The sequence below is a fragment of the Aspergillus pseudonomiae genome, assembly GCF_009193645.1.
Source record: "Aspergillus pseudonomiae strain CBS 119388 unplaced genomic scaffold BDV37scaffold_9, whole genome shotgun sequence".
NCBI classification, from domain to species: domain Eukaryota; kingdom Fungi; phylum Ascomycota; class Eurotiomycetes; order Eurotiales; family Aspergillaceae; genus Aspergillus; species Aspergillus pseudonomiae.
The window spans coordinates 231,798-250,700 of record NW_022476001.1 but is presented as its reverse complement, the minus strand read 5'-3'; the positions used below and the strand labels follow the sequence as shown (position 1 = coordinate 250,700).

At 51.4% G+C, this 18,903-nt stretch overlaps 8 protein-coding genes across 8 annotated transcripts; 3 read left to right on the top strand and 5 right to left on the bottom strand.

The window, feature by feature from the left end:
• Positions 1-983: 983 nt before the first annotated feature.
• Positions 984-1,805, top strand: BDV37DRAFT_279577 (WSC domain-containing protein; the record flags this gene model as incomplete). The annotated part of the gene is made up of 2 exons (XM_032086362.1): positions 984-1,269; positions 1,342-1,805. The coding sequence occupies 2 exons, from the start codon at positions 984-986 to the stop codon at positions 1,803-1,805; spliced, it is 750 nt and encodes a 249-aa protein (XP_031945111.1).
• Positions 1,806-2,066: 261 nt separating this feature from the next.
• BDV37DRAFT_240083 (SANT/Myb-like DNA-binding domain-containing protein) lies at positions 2,067-5,477 on the bottom strand. The gene is made up of 4 exons (XM_032081035.1): positions 5,121-5,477; positions 3,682-4,945; positions 2,303-3,634; positions 2,067-2,250 (listed from the first exon to the last, which is right to left on the bottom strand). The coding sequence occupies exons 1-4, from the start codon at positions 5,308-5,310 to the stop codon at positions 2,154-2,156; spliced, it is 2,883 nt and encodes a 960-aa protein (XP_031945110.1). The 5' UTR covers positions 5,311-5,477; the 3' UTR covers positions 2,067-2,153.
• Positions 5,478-6,267: 790 nt separating this feature from the next.
• On the bottom strand, positions 6,268-7,772 carry BDV37DRAFT_268932 (FAD-dependent oxidoreductase; the record flags this gene model as incomplete). The annotated part of the gene is made up of 5 exons (XM_032084265.1): positions 6,268-6,445; positions 6,511-6,586; positions 6,673-6,969; positions 7,028-7,313; positions 7,395-7,772. The coding sequence occupies 5 exons, from the start codon at positions 7,770-7,772 to the stop codon at positions 6,268-6,270; spliced, it is 1,215 nt and encodes a 404-aa protein (XP_031945109.1).
• A 397-nt stretch (positions 7,773-8,169) lies between these two features.
• Positions 8,170-10,101, bottom strand: BDV37DRAFT_222735 (uncharacterized protein). Its single transcript, XM_032080199.1, has 6 exons — positions 9,638-10,101; positions 9,540-9,576; positions 9,426-9,493; positions 9,173-9,364; positions 8,821-9,120; positions 8,170-8,704 (listed from the first exon to the last, which is right to left on the bottom strand). The coding sequence occupies exons 1-6, from the start codon at positions 9,812-9,814 to the stop codon at positions 8,432-8,434; spliced, it is 1,047 nt and encodes a 348-aa protein (XP_031945108.1). The 5' UTR covers positions 9,815-10,101; the 3' UTR covers positions 8,170-8,431.
• Positions 10,102-10,557: 456 nt separating this feature from the next.
• Positions 10,558-12,485, top strand: BDV37DRAFT_222710 (putative MFS transporter). Its single transcript, XM_032080197.1, has 4 exons — positions 10,558-10,815; positions 10,880-10,988; positions 11,078-11,619; positions 11,684-12,485. The coding sequence occupies exons 1-4, from the start codon at positions 10,603-10,605 to the stop codon at positions 12,308-12,310; spliced, it is 1,491 nt and encodes a 496-aa protein (XP_031945107.1). The 5' UTR covers positions 10,558-10,602; the 3' UTR covers positions 12,311-12,485.
• On the bottom strand, positions 12,483-14,314 carry BDV37DRAFT_222716 (uncharacterized protein). The gene is made up of 3 exons (XM_032080198.1): positions 13,650-14,314; positions 12,704-13,595; positions 12,483-12,648 (listed from the first exon to the last, which is right to left on the bottom strand). Exons 1-3 carry the CDS (start codon positions 14,226-14,228, stop codon positions 12,581-12,583), a joined length of 1,539 nt encoding a protein of 512 aa, XP_031945106.1. The 5' UTR covers positions 14,229-14,314; the 3' UTR covers positions 12,483-12,580.
• A 1,940-nt stretch (positions 14,315-16,254) lies between these two features.
• On the top strand, positions 16,255-17,552 carry BDV37DRAFT_297436 (HET domain-containing protein; the record flags this gene model as incomplete). The annotated part of the gene is made up of 3 exons (XM_032090330.1): positions 16,255-16,797; positions 16,855-17,489; positions 17,531-17,552. The coding sequence occupies 3 exons, from the start codon at positions 16,255-16,257 to the stop codon at positions 17,550-17,552; spliced, it is 1,200 nt and encodes a 399-aa protein (XP_031945105.1).
• Positions 17,553-18,142: 590 nt separating this feature from the next.
• BDV37DRAFT_297434 (uncharacterized protein) lies at positions 18,143-18,824 on the bottom strand (the record flags this gene model as incomplete). Its single annotated transcript, XM_032090329.1, has 4 exons — positions 18,143-18,310; positions 18,382-18,532; positions 18,596-18,655; positions 18,707-18,824. The coding sequence occupies 4 exons, from the start codon at positions 18,822-18,824 to the stop codon at positions 18,193-18,195; spliced, it is 447 nt and encodes a 148-aa protein (XP_031945104.1). The 3' UTR covers positions 18,143-18,192.
• Positions 18,825-18,903: the final 79 nt, after the last annotated feature.

Genomic DNA, 18,903 nt, shown 5'->3' with positions numbered 1-18,903 from the left:
CCCGAGCATCTGAACAACTGACTTCACTTTACTTTTCCAACTTGACTCGCTCGCTACCACGCATTTTGTTTTAGTTTATTTTACTGTATTTTTTTTCCCTCTGGATAGTGGGAACAACGTCCACTGACAGATGGAGTCGCTTCTCCCTCTACGTGATTTTACTGGCCTAATGGCTACCCAGAGAAGAGACCAATCCACAGCCATGACGGCATTCTCCCCGGGACAAAAACACAATAATCGATAGTGTCTCGCGTGGCCAGTCTCAGAAAGCAATAGTGCGTCGATCCGTGACATCACCGAGGGCCCAAGGGAGTGGGAACTCTGCGTATGTTCGTTGGCCCTACGCTAAATTGCCCGACCACCGCTAAGCGACATGAACCGTCCCTGAAACGGGAGTAAGGGATTGGTTGAAACGCCCTGCCCAGCGGGGGTTTCAGTATGTCGATCGACGAGCGAACGGGAGTTCCTCAGTCTTGACTTCCGTCGCAGGGAGAGAAAAATACCTTGAGTTTAGTTTGGGTGTATACGGTTTCTGCTGGTGATCTACCCGATCGGCATTCTGTTGCCGTTTCATTTCTGATTTTTGTGTCCGGGTTTTTTTTGCCCGAGGGTTTGTCTTTCTCAAGGGGGTTGGAAACTGCGTTTTACCTTTTTTTTTTTTTTTTGTGTTTTCCTGGTGGAGTGCATGAAGGGAGCAGATCTTTTTATACTTGCCATTTGCCCCGTTGACTTGTCTGTGTTTTTTTTCTTCTTGTTTGTTCGTTGTTCGCTCTTCGATAACAGGCTTATTTAAACTATCTTTAACCTTTCTGTTTCTTTGTCTGTTTCGGCTTCGATCGTTCGTTCTTTTTATAACATAAACTAAATCTGCCCGGTGCCGAGCCACCATATATAGACAGACAGACATTCATTCATTTCGTCTATCCCTCACTAAAACAAAAAACACACAAACCAAAGAATCAAGAAAGAAAACAAGATCCAAAATGACAAGAACAAGAACATTCATCCTCGGCTTCCTGGCTCTGTCAACGCCCGCCATCGCACTGAACACAGCCTGCTACAATTCCCTGGGCAGTCTCACGCCCTCGCACACGACGACGGAATACCAGTCCGTGGCGCTGTGCCAGCAATTCTGCAATGCAGAGAACAAGCCTGTCTATGCGGTCCAGGACAAGAAGTGTTTCTGTGGGTATACGCTTCCTCCGCTAGAAGCCAAGGTTGAGAATACGGAATGTATGACGAGGTGTCCTGGGTATCCGGCTGAGAATTGTATGACACCCATAACCCACTCTATACATACATATATACATATAAGACAGATAACTAACAAGAACGCTACAGGCGGTGGCCAAGCAACCTACACCATCGGCACCAGCAAACGCCAAACTCAACGCGCCATCTACACAGCCCCCGTAACCGACGCCGAAACGCGCTCCGAAACAGAAGCCAACGGCATCCTGACCGCACCCGACGTCGACGAAGGTGACGCTGACCCCCTGGCCAGTCTCAGCGTAAACCCGACCATGGTCCGCACGGCCAGCAACGCCCCCACCGGCACGGATACCCCCAAGAGTATCCTGACCGCGTCAGCTCAGCCGTCTTCGACCATGGCTACTTCGGCTGCTACGGTGGCTCCCACGGCTTCTGCGTCGGCTTCGTCGTCGTCGTCGTCGGCGAGTACTAGTGGGGTGGCTTCGCCGTCTGCGAGTGTGGCTACTGGTGCTGCTGCTGCTGGGAGGGGGGTTGGGAGGGAGATGGTGTTGGGTGGGATTGTGGCTGGGTTGGTGGTGAGGGGGTTGTTTTAGGGGTGTTACGTTTGGGATTGTGTATAGTCTTGTAGAGGGGGGGTTTGTTTATATCTTGGATTGTGTATCTTGGGCTCTTGTGATATCGCTGGCCGATTTGTTGACTCTTACTGCGGGTTTGTGCATGATACCCGATCCACTCGCTTAATCATAATATTGTTGAACGATATACCAAATAAGAAATACTTGATTGGAATGGCTATATTAATGAAATAAATCAATAATCCATAAGGTCGTGAACCAAGACTCGAAGAACGCGACTCGCATCAAGGGTATCATTCTGGAGAACATATGACAAGCCGAAGGAAGACAGACTAAGCGCAAGCAGAGAAAAGATGCGAAAAGGAGCTACTGAGGCACGTTGATGCCCTTGGCCGCAAGCATGGCCCGGTCTTTCTCTTTCATGGTCACATGCTCGAAGTTTGAGGGCAAAGTTTTTCGGTCCCTATTCCTGTTAGTTCTATTGCCCGGATATGGATACAACAGGAGAGACATACTTAAAATATCTGATTTTGATGTTTCTCGCACGGTCCTTGAGCTGAACCTGGTTTCGCCCTTCAATGCGGCTCTCCCCCTCCCGAACGGGCTGCGCCTCGTTTTGACTGGCGATTTTGCACCACCCACTGCCCTTGGGCCCGCCCAGCCCGACCTCTTCGATTAACCGAATCAGTCGCTTGTCCTCGGCCGCCGTCCATCGTACCGGCGCCTTGGTCGACGCGACCGTGTGTCTCGCGCTTGACGACACAGGGACGGGATTGGTGCTCCGAGCCGCTGCCTCGGGGGATTCAGGAACGGTGCTTCTGCGCGCGGTCTCTTCCAGACCGTTCAGCAGCTGGGCTGCAGACTCGTCCTGTTCTTCGATTCGCTGGCGTTTGTTCTGAGGCCGCACGGGCTTTTCTGCGCGCTTGCGGACGGTGTCGACGGGCCGACTGTAGTTGCTGAACTCGCCGTCGCTCTCGTCATCCTCCTCTGATTCCTGGCGTCGCCGTTTCCTGGACTGTACTTCGGGGGGGTGGGGCCGTTCGGCGCTTTGTGGGTCGGCTTGGCTGATAGGGGACACGCGGTGCGCGTTTGCTTGCCGGTCGATGAACCGGGAGGCCTGTTCGGGCTTTTTGCTGGGTTGTGATGATGGTCCGTCGCCGTTGGCTGCTTTCCACAGTTCAAGACTGGAGAGCATAGGGCGCGACGTCTGCGTAGAGGTCGGCTCGAGCCGTAACTCGGGTGCGAAGAGTTTAGTCCTGACTGGGCCCAGACTGGCATACCGGGGCTCGCGTGAAGTCCTTCTCATCACGGGACTGTGGGACTTTTCTAACTGTGTGCGTTCGCCGACGAAGAGTTCGGACTCGCTGTCTACGTTGAAGTCCTGTTCGTCGTGCTGAACGAGTGACGGGGATTCATGGAAAGTGGGTTCTTCGACAAGCTGTTCGGTGGGCTCTTCGATAGTTTCTTCATTGGGCTCGTCGATAGGTTCTTCAGTATGCTCCCCGACAGGCTGTTCGCTGGGTTCCTCGATAGGCTCTTCAGTGGGCTCCTGAACAGGTTCTTCAGTAGGCTGTTCGACAGGTTCTTCGGTAGGCTCCTCAGCTAGCTCTTCAACAGACTCTTCGAAATGTTCTTCGGTAGCCTCTTCCGATGGTGTCCGTCTCGATAGCCGGGATGCTGGTAGGGTCTGACGCCGAAGCTGGGATGCAGATTCCTTCTGGCCATTTGCTGGAGCTGGTCTCGCGGCGCCATCCGATTGTCTGCGCACGTCAGAGTTCTTGACAGACGCCAGAGGGTTTAGCCTTCTTTGTGCTATGCGTTCAAGAGACGATTTGTTCAAGAATGCCCTGACCAAGTTAGCCAGCTGCCGAGCTGAAAAAAACTCTTAACTCACGGTTTGCCAGATTTCCTCCGCTCCTTGGATTCAGCGGTCCTCGGCGTGTCTTTGGGAGTTGTGGGTGGGATCACTGAATCTCTTCGATTGTCGGGAGAAGCGATCGTGCTCCGTTCTTCTGTACGCCGGAGAGCCAAACTAGAGCGATCCGCCACGCTGCTACTTCGACGGTCCTTTGCGTCAATTTCCGCGAAAAATTCCTCCCGCGCAGCTTCTGCACTCTGCTGGCGGTTTAAGTCTTCGTCAATTTCCTCACACCGTTTGCGGATCCAGCGAGCCGCTCGCAGAAGGAAGCTCCGCCAGGGATAGGTGGTTTTTAGGTCGTCAATATCAAAGATGTCATCTTCATCGGGCAGGTTGGCGACCATTTCTTCGAAGCGATCGTATGCTGCCTCTCTGAATTCGTCGGGAAGAGACCCTTCAACATTAAGCCTTGGCAAGTTGAACCCACGCATTAGAGCATCGCTGCTGTCAAACGCTTCGTCGGCAGACACATCGAGGAAGAATCCGTCTTCCAAGATGAAGTTTGGATCGAAGGCGTGCTCATGCTGATGGTTCTCTAACTGCATGATCAAGAACTGAGTGCGGATCTCCAAGGCGAGCTGGAACGTGTCTTTAACAAGCGCGCTTTCCCCAACGGCATCCCCCCGACAAGTGACCAGATCACGCATGAAAGGCAACGGAAACAGACTTTCTACGTCCCGTATGGCCTTTTTGAAGGCGTTCGAATTGCCGCTAGCCAGGAGCACCTCGAGTGAAAAACGGGCACAGTTAGCGCGGTGGAGGATAGGCTCCGCACTCCAGTTCAACTCGACCCCATCCTTCGTCAAGTGGGAGGAAAGGGACTCGTTAGCTCGCGTGACGTCGATGTACGTCTTACCCTCGAACCATCCGGGCTGGTTCTTCAAGGCGGCCTTACGCAGGGTCAGACGTTTGCTTTGGGTGTTCCTGGGATCTGAGAGTCGTTTGGCCATGTTGACGATACTTTTGAGATCCGCGGAGCTGGGGACCAGAAAGTCGAGAACATCCTTTGCAGATCGTTCCAAGCCAGGAAGAGATTCGAGCATCAACTCTGGGTCCAGATCGTTATCGTCCTGGTCATCCTCATCCTCTTGATCTGTTTCTGCGTCAGGGACGATGATGGTGGAGCCCGACATCGTGTTGTTATGCACATCCTCAGGCGATTCAGGGATCACATGGCGAGCACGAAGTCCTGACTTCGTGGCTGGCTTGACCGGTGATTCTTCTGCGACGACACTCAAGTCTGTCATTGGAGATGTAAGTTCGCATTCAATGGGAGCGTAGAAAGTGCACTTCAGATATCCTCCAGTGACAGCAAGATAGAGAATAACAAACACACGGATACAGCAATCTCAATTGACAAACACAAGGGGACTTGACTTTTTTCGTTTACAGTGAATCAAACAAACAGTACTGACCGTGACCGCTCATTTTCGCTTTACCCTTCCATAGCCTGCTACTCTTGAGAGAAGACTTCCCAGCAGGCACATCGTCTATCGGATGAGCCTCCAGCTCCCGACTCTGACTCCTCGTCCACCGTCTCCTTGGCGGACTCCCCTTCAACGCATGGATATCCTGCCCGGCAACGCGCGCAGCAATGCGAGCCATATCCAAAGGCGGTCAGCGGGCGGACTACACCCCAGCTCACTCTCAACGAGTATACGGCGTGATATTGGGCCAAAACAGGTCCAAATAGGACGAAAATGGTGCCCAAGTCGACGGGGATCGATGGCTGTGGATAGTGAGCTTGCTGTGGATGGAAATGGGGAAGAAAACAAAGAGCGCAGGGAAGAAAACGAAGTGGCGCGCTTGAGGTTTAGGGTCGTCTTATGTAATCCGCTATGATTGCCTGATTTGGCACAATTGCTGCCTGACTGGTGCCTGTATGCCTGAATAACCCTTGACCCTAATCGTGACCCTAATGTCGGACCTAATGTTAAATCTAATGTTGGACCTTGACCCTAAAGCCGTGCATTTCGTGCCATGGCATTTCACACCACCGGTTGCTGCCCGAGTCCAAATGGCGGTATAAAATTGCAATTATTCCTTCCATTTCCCAGATTGAGAGCACATGCAGTTCCCCTGAGAAACTTTTTCGAGAGGGAATACTCAAAACTATCAGAAACTCAGGGGATGCTAGCAGGTCCTTCGATGTCATCCCGGAACTATCACCTGGAGATGCACAACGAATGGTCAGAGTTCCAAACCAGAATTGTACTCGCAACCTTATCGTGCGTCTTTCAAACGTCGACGTAGTTCCTCGAGCAATACAGGTATTAACTACAGAAACATGGTTTTATATGACATTTACAGTGAGTCCAAACAGCTTGTTCACGTTGTGGTCGAGCGGTAGTTATCCGATACAAATGTGTGCGCAGACATCGCTACTACATGCTATTTGCTGTATCCTACAAAACATTCCATGTTCATGCTAATTGCTGTCTTCGATCTAAGTCTCGTCTATCATAAAAACTCATCACACTGTTCTTTCATACACCGCGCTATACCTAATGCCCAGCTCACCGGGGTAGATCCCTATCCAATTCCAACTCCCAAACACTCGTACTACTTATCCTCTTTAAGCACCCTCTTAGATACTAGCGGACTCCCCTTAAGAATCTTCTCGAAATCATGCGCATCGAGACACGCCTGTCTCGAATTCAAGACGGATGTTTCCGCACGGACAAAGATATCCTGTTCATATGCGGCGACGGAAGAACGAAGGGCATCTGGTGTGAACGATCTACACGTCTTTATTAGCATCTCACGTCGGCCATGAACAAAACCACACTGAGAATGGTATCATACTCTGTCGACGTAAAATCAATCCTCTTCACCAGATCCTGTACATCCACGATGGCGTTGTTGGCACCTTCACCTCTGACTGTGACCCTTCTGTTAGTATATATTCCAGTAAAATACAAACAACCAATAAGAAAGAAAGAAAGAAAGAAAGAAAGAAAAACAAACACATAGTCATAGTATGCGCCGAATCGCCCACCAGAACCACACGGGGATGGTCCCTTTGCCTCTGCGGAGTGAAAATCCAGTCCGCGACACGGATGGACACCACCTCCGTTGCATCCGGGATCTGGTGAATCAGGGACCGGAACGGATCAGCCCAGTTGGCCGTTAGCGATTTCATCAGGGCGATGCGGTCTGCATTGGACTCTGGTACGTCGATGCCCTTTGACTCGGCCCAGGAGACGATGAGCTGGCAGTGGTACTTGTCTGTGCTGTCGGAGAAGTTATTGGGGGTATCGAGGACTATTTCCCGTTAGTTTCTGCATAAATGTATATGATGTGGATGATGATGGTGTGGTACAGCTAAAGAAGAGATACACGTTAGTATCTGGGTGTGCGCCTTGGAAAATGAAGGGGTCGATTTTCTGGGCGCCGTTCATTTCCTCAGGTGAGTATAGAGCTGTCGCGCCGAGGAGCTGCACGGGCAGGGGCTGCATTTCGTGGTCGTCTGGATAGAGGATTTGGCGCGAGAGCGAGCGCGAACCGTCGCAGCTGAGGAGGATGCGGCCTTGCCATGATGAGCCGTCTTCGAAATGGGCTGTCACGGACTCTGGAGTTGATTCGATGTCTTTGAGGGATTTGTTCCACTGTTGGTTGGATATTAGTTGGGTTTGTTTGGTAGAATCGTGGAATCGTGGAATCGTGTTTTTTATTTCCGTGAACCTCACCTGCACGTCAATCCCACTCGTCAATAGCTGACGCATTCGCACCCGACTAACCCTAATCCGTTCCGCAGCTGGAACATTATAAAGTGCCTCCCCTGACTTCAGATCGAAGAACTGGTAGCGGCCGGTATCACCCCGCGCAGCAGCTTCCTTGTTAACATATGTCTCTGGCAGTTGCGCGACGATGTCCTCGGGGAGCAACTGTCGCAATGCCGGCAATGCCCAGTGCAGGGTGAGACCCCATCCGCCGCTGCGGGCGTCGACCGCCGAGTCGCGCTCGAAGATCTGGAACGGGACGCCCTGGGTTTTGAGATACTGGGCTAGGATGAGGCCGCTGATGCCGGCGCCGACAATGAGCACGGGGAGGGGTTCGTTGGCCATAGTTGACGCTCGAAAGCAAAGTGGGATGTCCCGCCGATCCTGGTCTGTTCCTGGCCGGGAGAGAGGGGAGGGGATATCTGGATCCGTTGGGGATGGGAGATAATCTAGACTCACCGAATGGTGCGATGCGTACATGAAAGGTGGACCTGGGTAATATCTAATATGTGGCCCGAAGCGGCAAAATCCCTGCCATAGTATATTGGAGCGCGATATAACGATGGTTTATTAAGGTTGAGCCGGCGCATTCATGTCTCTGAGCCCATTTGCTGCGGCCAAGGATTATATTGACAGCGTCCCCACTTGATTGAGACACGGTGAAGCAGCTAAACAGATTAATCTCGAGGCGGACGGCACGCCGATATGCTTGACCTCTCATCTTGACCCGTTCGGGATAAACCCGGCAGATTACCTGGTGTTGAGTGCATATAGCACGAGCCCTGATTATCAGTTGCCTTCCTTGAGGATGCCCGACCCCTGCCTAGTGAACGGATGCTCCGTCGGACGAGGTCGTATTTGCGGATATCCTCGGAATCTTAACCATACCCCCCTTGCTTCAACGCGATATTAGTGCTTACGCTGGCCGTCTGCCGAGCAAATAAAAGACTCATGCTACGATACTCTGACAAATGAACCGTCTTAATCAACCCTGTTATGCATGATTAAACTCCCCTCGACAACTTGCGCTCCAGCGACACCCGCACCTCCACCGTCATCTCGATCCCCCCATGCCCAGGCGCCACGCTATCCATGATTAGCTCCTCGCTGGGCGTTCGCCTCGGCGCGGACGCAGTCGATCGTAACTGCGATCGCGGATCCTTCCACGATTCCAAAACATAATGGCCCTGACTCTCGTACGCTTTGCTATTCGATCGGAAATCGTGCACCAGCCCCTTTAGCAACGGTGCTAAGTAGGGAATGCAGGTGATGATGTTCTAGAAAGAGGTTAAATTGGTTTCATGTGATAACCTTCTTTTTTCTTTGTTTTTATTCCGTTCGGTGGCGGATTCTTGTGCGGATTCTTGTACGTAGTAGTAAATTGAGTACTTACACCCACGTTAAACTCGATCGTCCCCCAAAGCACCAGTGCAGTGGAGTTTCCGTCCCCGTAGGCCACGCGGTGAATTTGGGTTAGTCGCATGATGGAGCAGATGGTCGTGAACAGTCCGAGGAGGAACAGGCACACGACGCCGGCTTTCTGGGCGGGCTTGATCTTCAGGCGGAGCAGGAGCGGGATCGGTAGGAAGATGATCATGAGGTCGCAGATGATAGTGAAGATGGCTAGGCCGTAGAATGTGCCTCCGACCGGGAGGCAGGTGCCTGTGATGTCTGTTCGCCAGGCTAGTTGGACCTGTTGTTCTTATGTCAGTAGTAGTTCATTGAATGAGACATGAGGGCCATACAGGATGACAGTTGAAGAGTAGGGCCAATGCGCCAGCAATGTGGCCCGCTGTCGAGATAATGAGCACCGTCCAGATGAGGATTCGGTAGATGGATAGTGATGTTTTGGTGAGGAGGCGTAGGTAGCTGAGGCAGAGCGAGGCTTTGAAGCCGGCGATGCCGATCTGGTAGAAGGGTCGGCCGGCATAATTAAGCTGTACATGATTAGCTTGAGGATTTCATAGAGGTCAATGTAAAATGGTTACAGCAATGTACCTTTTTGTAGATTGGGAGGTTTTCTTTCGGGCGCAGGTGGAGTGGTAGTCCCAGCCCGTATCTGCTTTCTGAGGATGTGAGCGCTCCTCTGATACATTTTGTTGAGAGACTTACGAGAGATACATAGGGCGCTGTAGATGACGCTGAACAGCTGGGTCAGGTTAGGATCGCCTCTGCCCAAGTATCGGTTTGCTATGAAGAATGCTACTCACCATACTCACCACCATCACATAGTCCGCAGCGCCCAGTCGACGAGCGTGCGCCCGGAGACCCAGCCGCAGGCTGACGGTAATGACCATCAGAACAGTTAAGCTGAGACAGACACCTAGAATCTGACGATACCGGGACTGGTCTTCGACCTCTGGAGCGGCATGGTGGACCCAGCCCATCGTTTAGGCCAGCATAGGTATATCGATGAAGGACGCAGACGAGGCATCAAAAAAGGCGCAGACATCAGAGCTGCGATGTTAACGCACGACTGCCTAATATGCGAGCTCTGGCTCATGACACCCATGCATACACCCCCTTGCGCCGCCTATTCCACCGTCTGGCCGTCAATCTTGTTTGCTTATTCTGAAAAGGGCTAGACATCATTCTAAGACAAGGATGAGACATTCCACCGAGCAGCATGGCGTAACCTCGTGTAGGTGTCCTCCGCAAGGAATACACGTTCGATGGAAAACCGCGCACGATAATCAAATTTACGTTGCATCTGATCCACAAGGATTTAAATCTCAATTAAAGTAAATCTTATGATCCCCGTGGCCTAGCTTGTCCAGCAACCCTGCTCCACCGCAACTCTCAGTCGATGCACACTAAAGCGGTGGTCCAGTTAGGGCAAACGCAAACAGCAAGGACTAAAGCATCGCCGGGCAGGTCGCGCAATCGATTGGCGTCGGCGGAGGTTACTTCAATAATTAATTATACTTCGAGCCTAATAGAGTTTGCTAGGGTTAGTTCTGACTGCAGCTGTCGGAGGTTTTTCTGCGCTGACACTGGCAGCATTTCTTGCTTTCTTTTTCTTCTTTTCGTCCTGCCTGCGGCATTTCTTCTCCCTTTGAGAATTTTGTTTGCTTCGCTCCTTTTTGTTTTCTGAACACTTTTTTTTTTTTTTTTTTTTTTTTTTTTTTTTTTTTTTTTTTTTTGCGTTTACTTGGGTATTAACCCCAAGACCTACATGGGGGAGGAGAAGACACATTCCGACGCCGTGGCGCATGCTATCCCTGCGAACCGAGTCGATGATGCGGTCGAGTACCTGGAGGGGCATGCCGGCGTCGCCGACACCCAGGATGTAGACTTAAGCGCATTGCGTCGCAAGATCGATTACCGCATTATACCGTTCATGTTCTGCTGCTATGTGCTGCAGTTTTTGGACAAAGTGATGCTTAACGTGTGTTTGTCCCGCAATGCCCCCTAGGAATCATGTCGAGAACTAAATGCGGGTTCAAGAGTAGTATGCGGCAGTTATGGGGATAAAGAAAGACCTCGGGCTCGTAGGCAATGACTTCTCGAATACGGCGACGTGGTTCTTCATCGCGTATTTGATCGCGGAGGTTCCGAATGGTATATACAACTACGACATTCCCCCCTCCCTACTGCCAGAGTCTTGGTTGATTGAAGTGAATACGGGGACTGATATAACCTGAGAAAAGTGTACCTCCTCCAGAAAGCCCCCGCCGCAAAATGGCTCGGCCTGAATGTGACGCTCTGGGGTGTCGCGGCAGCTGCCTCTGCCGGCGCCCATGATTACCGGAGCCTGCTCGTGGCGCGAATCTTCCTTGGCATCTTCGAAGCGACTATCGGACCCTCGCTCATGCTTCTCAGCAGCCAATTCTACACGCGCAGCGAACAGGCCCCGCGATTCACCTTCTGGTACCTCGGACTCGGCGTGGCGCAGATACTCGGCGGCATTATCTCGTTTGCGTTTCAGCAGGTGCATCACTCGTTTGCCGGGTGGCGGATTATGTTTATTGTCTTGGGACTGGTTACGATGTTGGTCGGCGTGCTGACGATGCTTTTTATTCCCGATACGCCGATGAAGGCGCGGTGGTTGAGCGAGGGCGAGAAGGTCGCGTTGTTGCGACATGTCAGCGTGAACCAGACGGGGGTCTGGAGTAGCCGGGTCGATATGAGGCAGATCTGGGAGGCGGTTGGGGATGTACAGCTGTGGTTGTTAACGTTGACTACCATCTGTGTAAGTCTGCTATTCACTGTCTAGCAGAAGAGAAGAAAGGGAGTGCTGACAAGATATACGACAGACGTCTGTATCGTCCGGCGTGGTCACGACATACTCGGCAACCCTAATCAACGGCTTCGGGTTTTCGCCACCGCACTCGGCACTGCTGAACACACCGTCGGGCATTGTCAGCATCTTCTTTACGTTGGCCGTGGGGATCGGTATCCGCAGGGTTTCCCACCGTTGGGCTTGGTTCGTCTTCTGCACTATTCCCGGCATCATCGGCGGCGCGCTTATGTCGTTCTTGCCGAAGCATAACAAGGCCGGCGTCTTGATTGGCATTTACTTGGTCAATGCGATCGTCGCGACGCTGCCCATTCTCTACCAGTGGACGATGGCCAACTGTGCCGGACACACGAAGCGCGCATTCGCCAGTGCGCTCGTGGCTGGGTCGTTCTCCGTGGGTAATATTATCGGCCCGCAGACGTTCCAAGCGAGGGATGCGCCAGAGTATCGCCCGGCAAAGATCGCTGTGCTGGCGACGCAGGCGGCGGCGGGTACGTTGGCGTTTGTGTTGTTTTTGTATTACACATGGGAGAATCGAAGGCGTGAGAAGACTGTGGGTGAAGGCGATGAAGAGGTTATCGATGAGACGAAGTGGGCTGGTCTGACTGATAAGGAGAACCGATGGTTTCGGTATGTGTATTAGACTGTCTGGATGATAAAAGTGCTTTCTGAGAGGACATTGGATTGAGAATGAATATGGTGTATATAACAGACGTATATAGGAAGTATAATATATGCACGAGTCGATTAGAATGCAGGAGTCAAACATCAATCTCATTAGCTCATGGAATATGCTTTTTCATTAAAACGTAGTAAATGTCGAGCGCCCACCAGCACGTTGCGCTTCAGGACCATAAGTGTATATGTTACATGAGAAAATCCCAACACATTAAGCAAGAGCAAAATAAACGGTCTAAAAAAGGGCCTCTATCAAGTAGATAGCGCCGAAGACCAGGAAAGCCGCAGCACCGCCGAGAGTCACTGCGACCAAGTTAGCGGATTTTCACAGATATAGAGGAATCGCTGAAACACTTACCGACTCGCATGCTAACGCGACCCGCAATGGCACTTCCTCCAATCACGGCCGCGGCGGTGCAGAGGCCGTGCCCGGAGATCGCACCGACGGTCACCCACCAGTAATCTTGTCCCGCGGCCATCGCAATGGTCGCAATCTGACTGCGGTCACCCCATTCGCCAAGGAAGGTCATGACGAACGTCTGGACCCATGCGGGGCTGAGAAGCAGGGAGAAAAGATTGTTCATGCCAGAGAGCATGTCATCCAGGCGCCGGCCGCGCGAGGGGGACGATCCGCGGGACGAAGAAGAGGAAAGGCTCTCCGGCGGCGAAGGCAGACGGTTGCCCGCCGAGCGAGACTTGCCGCGACCAGCACGGCCTGATTCCAGAGAGTGAGGGGTCACGGACGAGCGACGCCGATTCATACGCAGTTGCTCCTGTTCCTTTTCCTCGAGTTCCATCTCGACCTCCTTCATCTCCTCGCCAACACCTTCGTCGGGCGACATCTCTCGGCCTTCCTTCAGCATCTTCAGCCCAAACACGAAGAACAGGATGGCAGCCAGCAACTTGGTCATGGACTTGGGGATCAGTGTCGGAACAGCGTGTCCGAGAATAGCTGAGAGCACGGTCATGACAAAAAGCGCGGCGAAGGCGGCAGAGAATACGAGGAGACGGGGGTGCCGCATCGCCATTAAGGCAGCGACCAAGAATGTCTTGTCGCCAATTTCGGAGACCACGATCATAGTAAACGAGGCAATGAGCGAGTGCAACACATCCACTGGCTCTTCGGGTGTACCGGGAATCTTGCCAGAAGAGCCCTTCGGAGTATTGAGACCGAGGGGGTCATCGTTCACGGAAGGCGGCGATTTGGGAAGAGGGATGTCGTGTGGTTTCTCAGGCAGGTCGGCGGGTTTCTGCAAATTGAGTCAGTCATTGGACGCATAACAAACATAGAAATTGAATTTTACCTCGACGACGCCTATTTTGGAATCCGAGGTTTTGCCCTCCTTCTCCTCAGACGCAGGGGCTTTCTGCTGTTCACTATGAGGCAAGGGAGGGGCTTCCTTCGGGCTATCTGGCACTTTCTCGCCTGGATTTGTGCTGCCCTTCTGCTTCTCTGACACTCCGCCCTCTGTTCCACGTGTGCCCTCCTTCGGACCCGTCCGGTGTGGATCATCCATGACCCCATCGTTCGAGTAAGGAATTGGCTTGCCGTCAGGGCCCAAGTGCTCCGTGGACTTAGTGTCCGCCTGCTCCTCCGTCTTCGCAGTGCCGGTTTTCTTGCGATCCCGTTCCGCGTTGGTCTCAACCCAAGGACCAGCATGTGGCCGGCCATCTTTGCCGTCAACCGGGGCGTCCAGCGTCCCTTTGGGGGAGACCTTGGGGGCAGCAAGTTCGTCTACGACGGCATTGGGGACGGTAGCATCGCGCTCTGCAACGGTAGGATTGAGCGCACTCGCCGGATTCGGAGCCAAGTCTGTCAAGGCCGTCGCGATGGCGGGGAGGAGAAAGAGGAGAAATGGCGATGAGAGGCGTTGCACCTTCATGGTGATAATGCGGTTGTATATGTTCTAAAACCGAGTAGAAATTGAGAGACGTTCACAGGCGACAGCCCATCAAAGGGCAAGGGGTAAGTCGCGAAGTAGATGAATTCAGGACGGTATGATCGACGACGATCCGTTGATGCTAAAAGCCACGACAGCAAATTGCAAGTGGATTACTATGGCGGCGCCGAATGATCGTAGCAACGACGAAGATTGGGGATATAAACGAAGGAATGGAAATCAGAGAAAATATTAGCAACGAGAAGACCCCATGAAGAAGAAGGACAGGAGAAGCAGCGCAGGACAAGAAATTCCTGGTGAAATTAGCCAAAGGCTGGGTTGGCCGCAAAGGGCAAGGGGCAATCGCCCCGTCACGTGGCCCGGGCCGTTTGCGGTGCGCCTTATCACACGTGACCAGATACGTGGACAAACCATGCAAACCCTTCCCATTCCAGCAGCCAGGTACATGATTCCCCTGATTGGCTGATCACTAATTTTCCTTCTAGAATCTCTTCATTTATTCTTGATATCGAAACATCAATATGGACATGCTGGAAATGAGAACCCGAAAATCCAGAGACCGAGTTGAAACGGCTGATCGGCACCAGAACTCGTCATGCTCCCATTAGCTTAATCTACGTTCCACTATTTTTATCCTGCCAAGATCGTATTCTCCACTACATTACACATCGTCCCTCTTTTATTGGAAAGAAAACAATATGATAGTGAGATAGGGGTGGCCGATAGTCACCATTCGATTCCAGGACTCAGTTCGGCAGGATTTGACTTGCTCCCGCTGGCTTCAGATCTCAGGTACTCTTACTTAGGGACGTTCGGAATTGCATTACAATCGACCCAGATACTGCAACAGCGGTGATGAGCAAGAGACGGCTGTCTATCTTTCGAGTCAGAGTTTGGGGTACATCGAATCTGAGAATGTCCTTCCGGGTTATGTAGAAGGGGGGATTCTTCCATCGTTGTTCTTCGTGACCTGCGAAACCTCGGTGCACTGGACGAGAGGGCCTTTGGGGAATTTACGTAACGGGATCGATACTTGCTTCGCTTGTCGCACACATGACACGCGAAGAAGTGTTTTTTTTGGCATCGTTCTCGTTCTTTGAACAGCAGCTTGTACTAGACCTACCGCATTGCAGTTCAAGTACACCGTAACGTAGAAATATACCGAGGAGGCCCCTGCCAGCGGGACGAACCTAAAAATGCAAGATGCCAAGTGATGGGAAAAGTATAGAACGTAAGACAGAGTTTAAATCATCACTAATTATATTCAACAAATTCGAAAGCTGTGAGTGCCAGGTCACGACAGATGCGAGGCTCTGGGGTCGTTGCAGTAGCGGGCCACGGAGAGCAGAACTAGCCCTAATACCGCTACCCTACGGGAAGCATCAGAGGTAGCCTGGAGATGACGGTCACTTGGACCATGCTCTACTCCTGCCTGGACGTACCTTATATCATCCATATTTTTGAACAGCGTAAGATGAGGTACTCCACCAGCCGCTTTGACGTGCGGCATAAACATTCCCGGTTGGGGTATGCCTTCTACGAATTTCAAAGTCCTTAGTGATTTATACTTCCCAGATATTGGAAGTGATTCTGCGAAGGTCCAGTCGAGCGAGTCTACAATAAACCGATATGGGTCGAGTCAACCACATTTGTACACTGTAGACTACTAGATGGGGCACGGTTGGGGCCGGGTGGGCTGGAGTGATACCGTATATCCTGCTGCTTTATAATAAACGTACTAACTGTGCTTAGAAAACATCTATTCTATTGTCAAAACCACAACAAATAATATAACTCTCCTATCGTAGTGGAATTCCGTAAAGTCCCAGCGGGCTTTGCGACGATCATTCTTCAAGTTGTCTAGCATGCTGACGTGGTCCTGCATGGAGGTCCAAAGAAAGCGATGCGGGGTCTACACCGTGGCCCGAAGATACTGCTGAGAAGATAAAGTGGTTGCTCAGTCCCCATGTTTTTTGATTCTGAAAAGTATCGAATTATCGGATTCAAAATGCCACAGTTCAGATACTCAGATCTCCCTCTGGGGGATGACAGGACCCGCCTGCTTCGCTTGTTGCCGAACGAAGACAACACTGCCCCGATAAAATGTCAGCTCCTCAACTATTCTCTCCAGAAGAATAGAAATGGAGTTCACCTGTACGACGCCTTATCTTACGTGTGGGGTGACCCAGCCAGGCCACAGGTCATCTATATAGAGGATGGGGAGTTCAAGGTGAACCAGAATCTCCATTCGGCGCTTCGACGACTTCGTGATCCTGCCTTCGAGCGGATACTATGGGTTGATGCCATTTGTATCAACCAAGCCGACGATAAAGAAAAGGAGCGACAGATCCAGGTGATGGGAAAGATATATGCTAGAGCGAATCAAGTGGTGGTCTGGCTTGGTGACGAGGCTGACAACAGTGGCAAAGCTATGGAGGGCATTCGTGTGAAGGCTGCAGACTCATATGGAGTATCTGAGTATGCAAATGTAGGCATACACGACGCAGAGATCAGTAAGCTGTGTGAGAGACCGTGGTTTCGGCGTATTTGGGTCAGTCAAACCTACCAGGAATGCTCTACAGCAATACATAGCTAATGGTTGATATAGGTGGTTCAAGAAGTTGGCCTAGCCCGAGACATTCGGGTTTTGTGTGGTTCTGCCGAAATAAACGGGCATGCATTCGGCTTTGCCTTAAGAGGGGATAAAAATCCCGCCGTGCGCGCTATGAGCCATAATATCGGAGAAGCACTCTTTCGACGTCAAGATGGGACAGATATGCGGAAAGAACTCTCCTTGGGTGAACTCATAGATGTATATCATACCCACGACGCTACTCTTCGTCATGATAAGATATATGCCCTCCTTGGAGTGAGCTCGGATGGCTCGGGTGCAAAAGATCTATTACCAAACTATGAACTTCCGTGGGAGGCACTCTTCGAACGGCTAATCAAGCATGTCCTGAGTGCACACGTGTCTGTCAGGATTGGGCAAGATAAAGACACCGCTGTGATCCAGGCTAAGGGATGGGTTCTGGGTCGAGTACATGAAGTTCAAAGCAGTGTACGTAATCGCCACACCCTATCAATTTATTTCACTGGAGACGGCTTTTGGATAGAGAGGTGGCAACGAGAAGGCCGGGATACCCTATGGACTGTCCGAGATTCGGCCAAAGACGTCCGAAAAGGTGACATTGTTTGTCAATTACAGGGAGCACGCGAGCCGATCATTATCAGACATTGCCAGTATCATTTTGATATAATTCTATTGAGAGCTACCTGTATAGGATCGAAGACCTTTCCCCCTGAGTACAAACCACCCATGCAGAAACGGCCTGCGCGAAATCTTAACCTGGTCTGGAGCTGGAAGAAATCCTCGACGAACACAGATTTTTTTTCGTCAAAGCCGTCTGAGACACTTCCAGCGATAGATCAGATGATATGGGATGCGAATGTAATCTTGCATGACGCAGCAGATAATGCCAAATCAGCCATGCGGGCAATGTTAAAGATAGCTGAAATGCTCCTTGTATTTCAGCAAAAGCTCAAATATCACCATCCGAAAACACAGTTGGCGGTGTACGGACTTGCCCTATTGAATGCGGCGAGCCCGTGGATTCCTCGTCGCCTGTACATCAGTCAAATACTAAATGACATGTTTCCAAGGGGGAAGTTGAGGGAGATGTTAGGAACGTATTACGATCGATGGAGGTATTGGGATGATGAGCGTTTTGTTACTAGAACTTTGAGCCCTCCTTCGTTCAGACAGGACAAATTTGACCAGCTGATAGTAGAGATAGAGAAGGGGAAAAAGCATGACTGGCATCCGTTTCATATCCTCAATTGAAAAAGGATATACACCCTAGTTGATGACATGTGAAGAACTCAGCCAATACATACACAGCTCTTGCTCTCTACTAAACCACACACCGTACCATTTCTAGTGCCTCTAGGAACAGTTCGTTCCGCCATAGACGAAGGTTCCATCGGAGTTCTCGCAACCACAGGTGCCGTCATCAGGGCTTTTGATGCATCCAGTTCCGACACCGGATGACTCTCCGTTATCACTGCACAACAATTCAGTCAGCATAGGCTGCCTTCTCGAGCACACGTGTATCTATAGCAGGGGACAGCTTACTTCCAGAAGAAAGTCCAGCAATCCTCATCAGAATCCGTCATCTCTGCCTCGGTGGGTGCAGTGCAGGTGTAGGCCTTGCATGTTCCGTAGGGGGCTCCGTGAGAGGAATCGTATTGGTGGTCAGTGACGAAGACGGCAAATGTTTGTGTCTCTGTTGTTCTCCTTAGTATGGATTCAAGTAAGAAGATAAGTAGAAAGGAGGAACGTAGTGTACCCGAAGTTCTCGTGTTGTGCGAGCACTCAGCAGCCTGGATGGCAGTGGATGTCTTGGCAGCTATTTACTTGTGTGAGTATGACAATTGGCTTGCAAGACAAGCCTACGTACGGTCGCAATTCAGTGTACCAGGGCATTTTCCCTTGGTGTTGGATGACGCCGGGGAGAGAGTGGCGGTCGCTAGAGAGGCGCTGAAGACAAGAGTGACGAGGGATTTAGCAGAGACCATGTTGAGAGGTTGTAGTCAGAGTGAGCTGCTCGACCGCATGGTCATAGGGATGATTGCAGTGCTTTTATGTTGGGGGGGG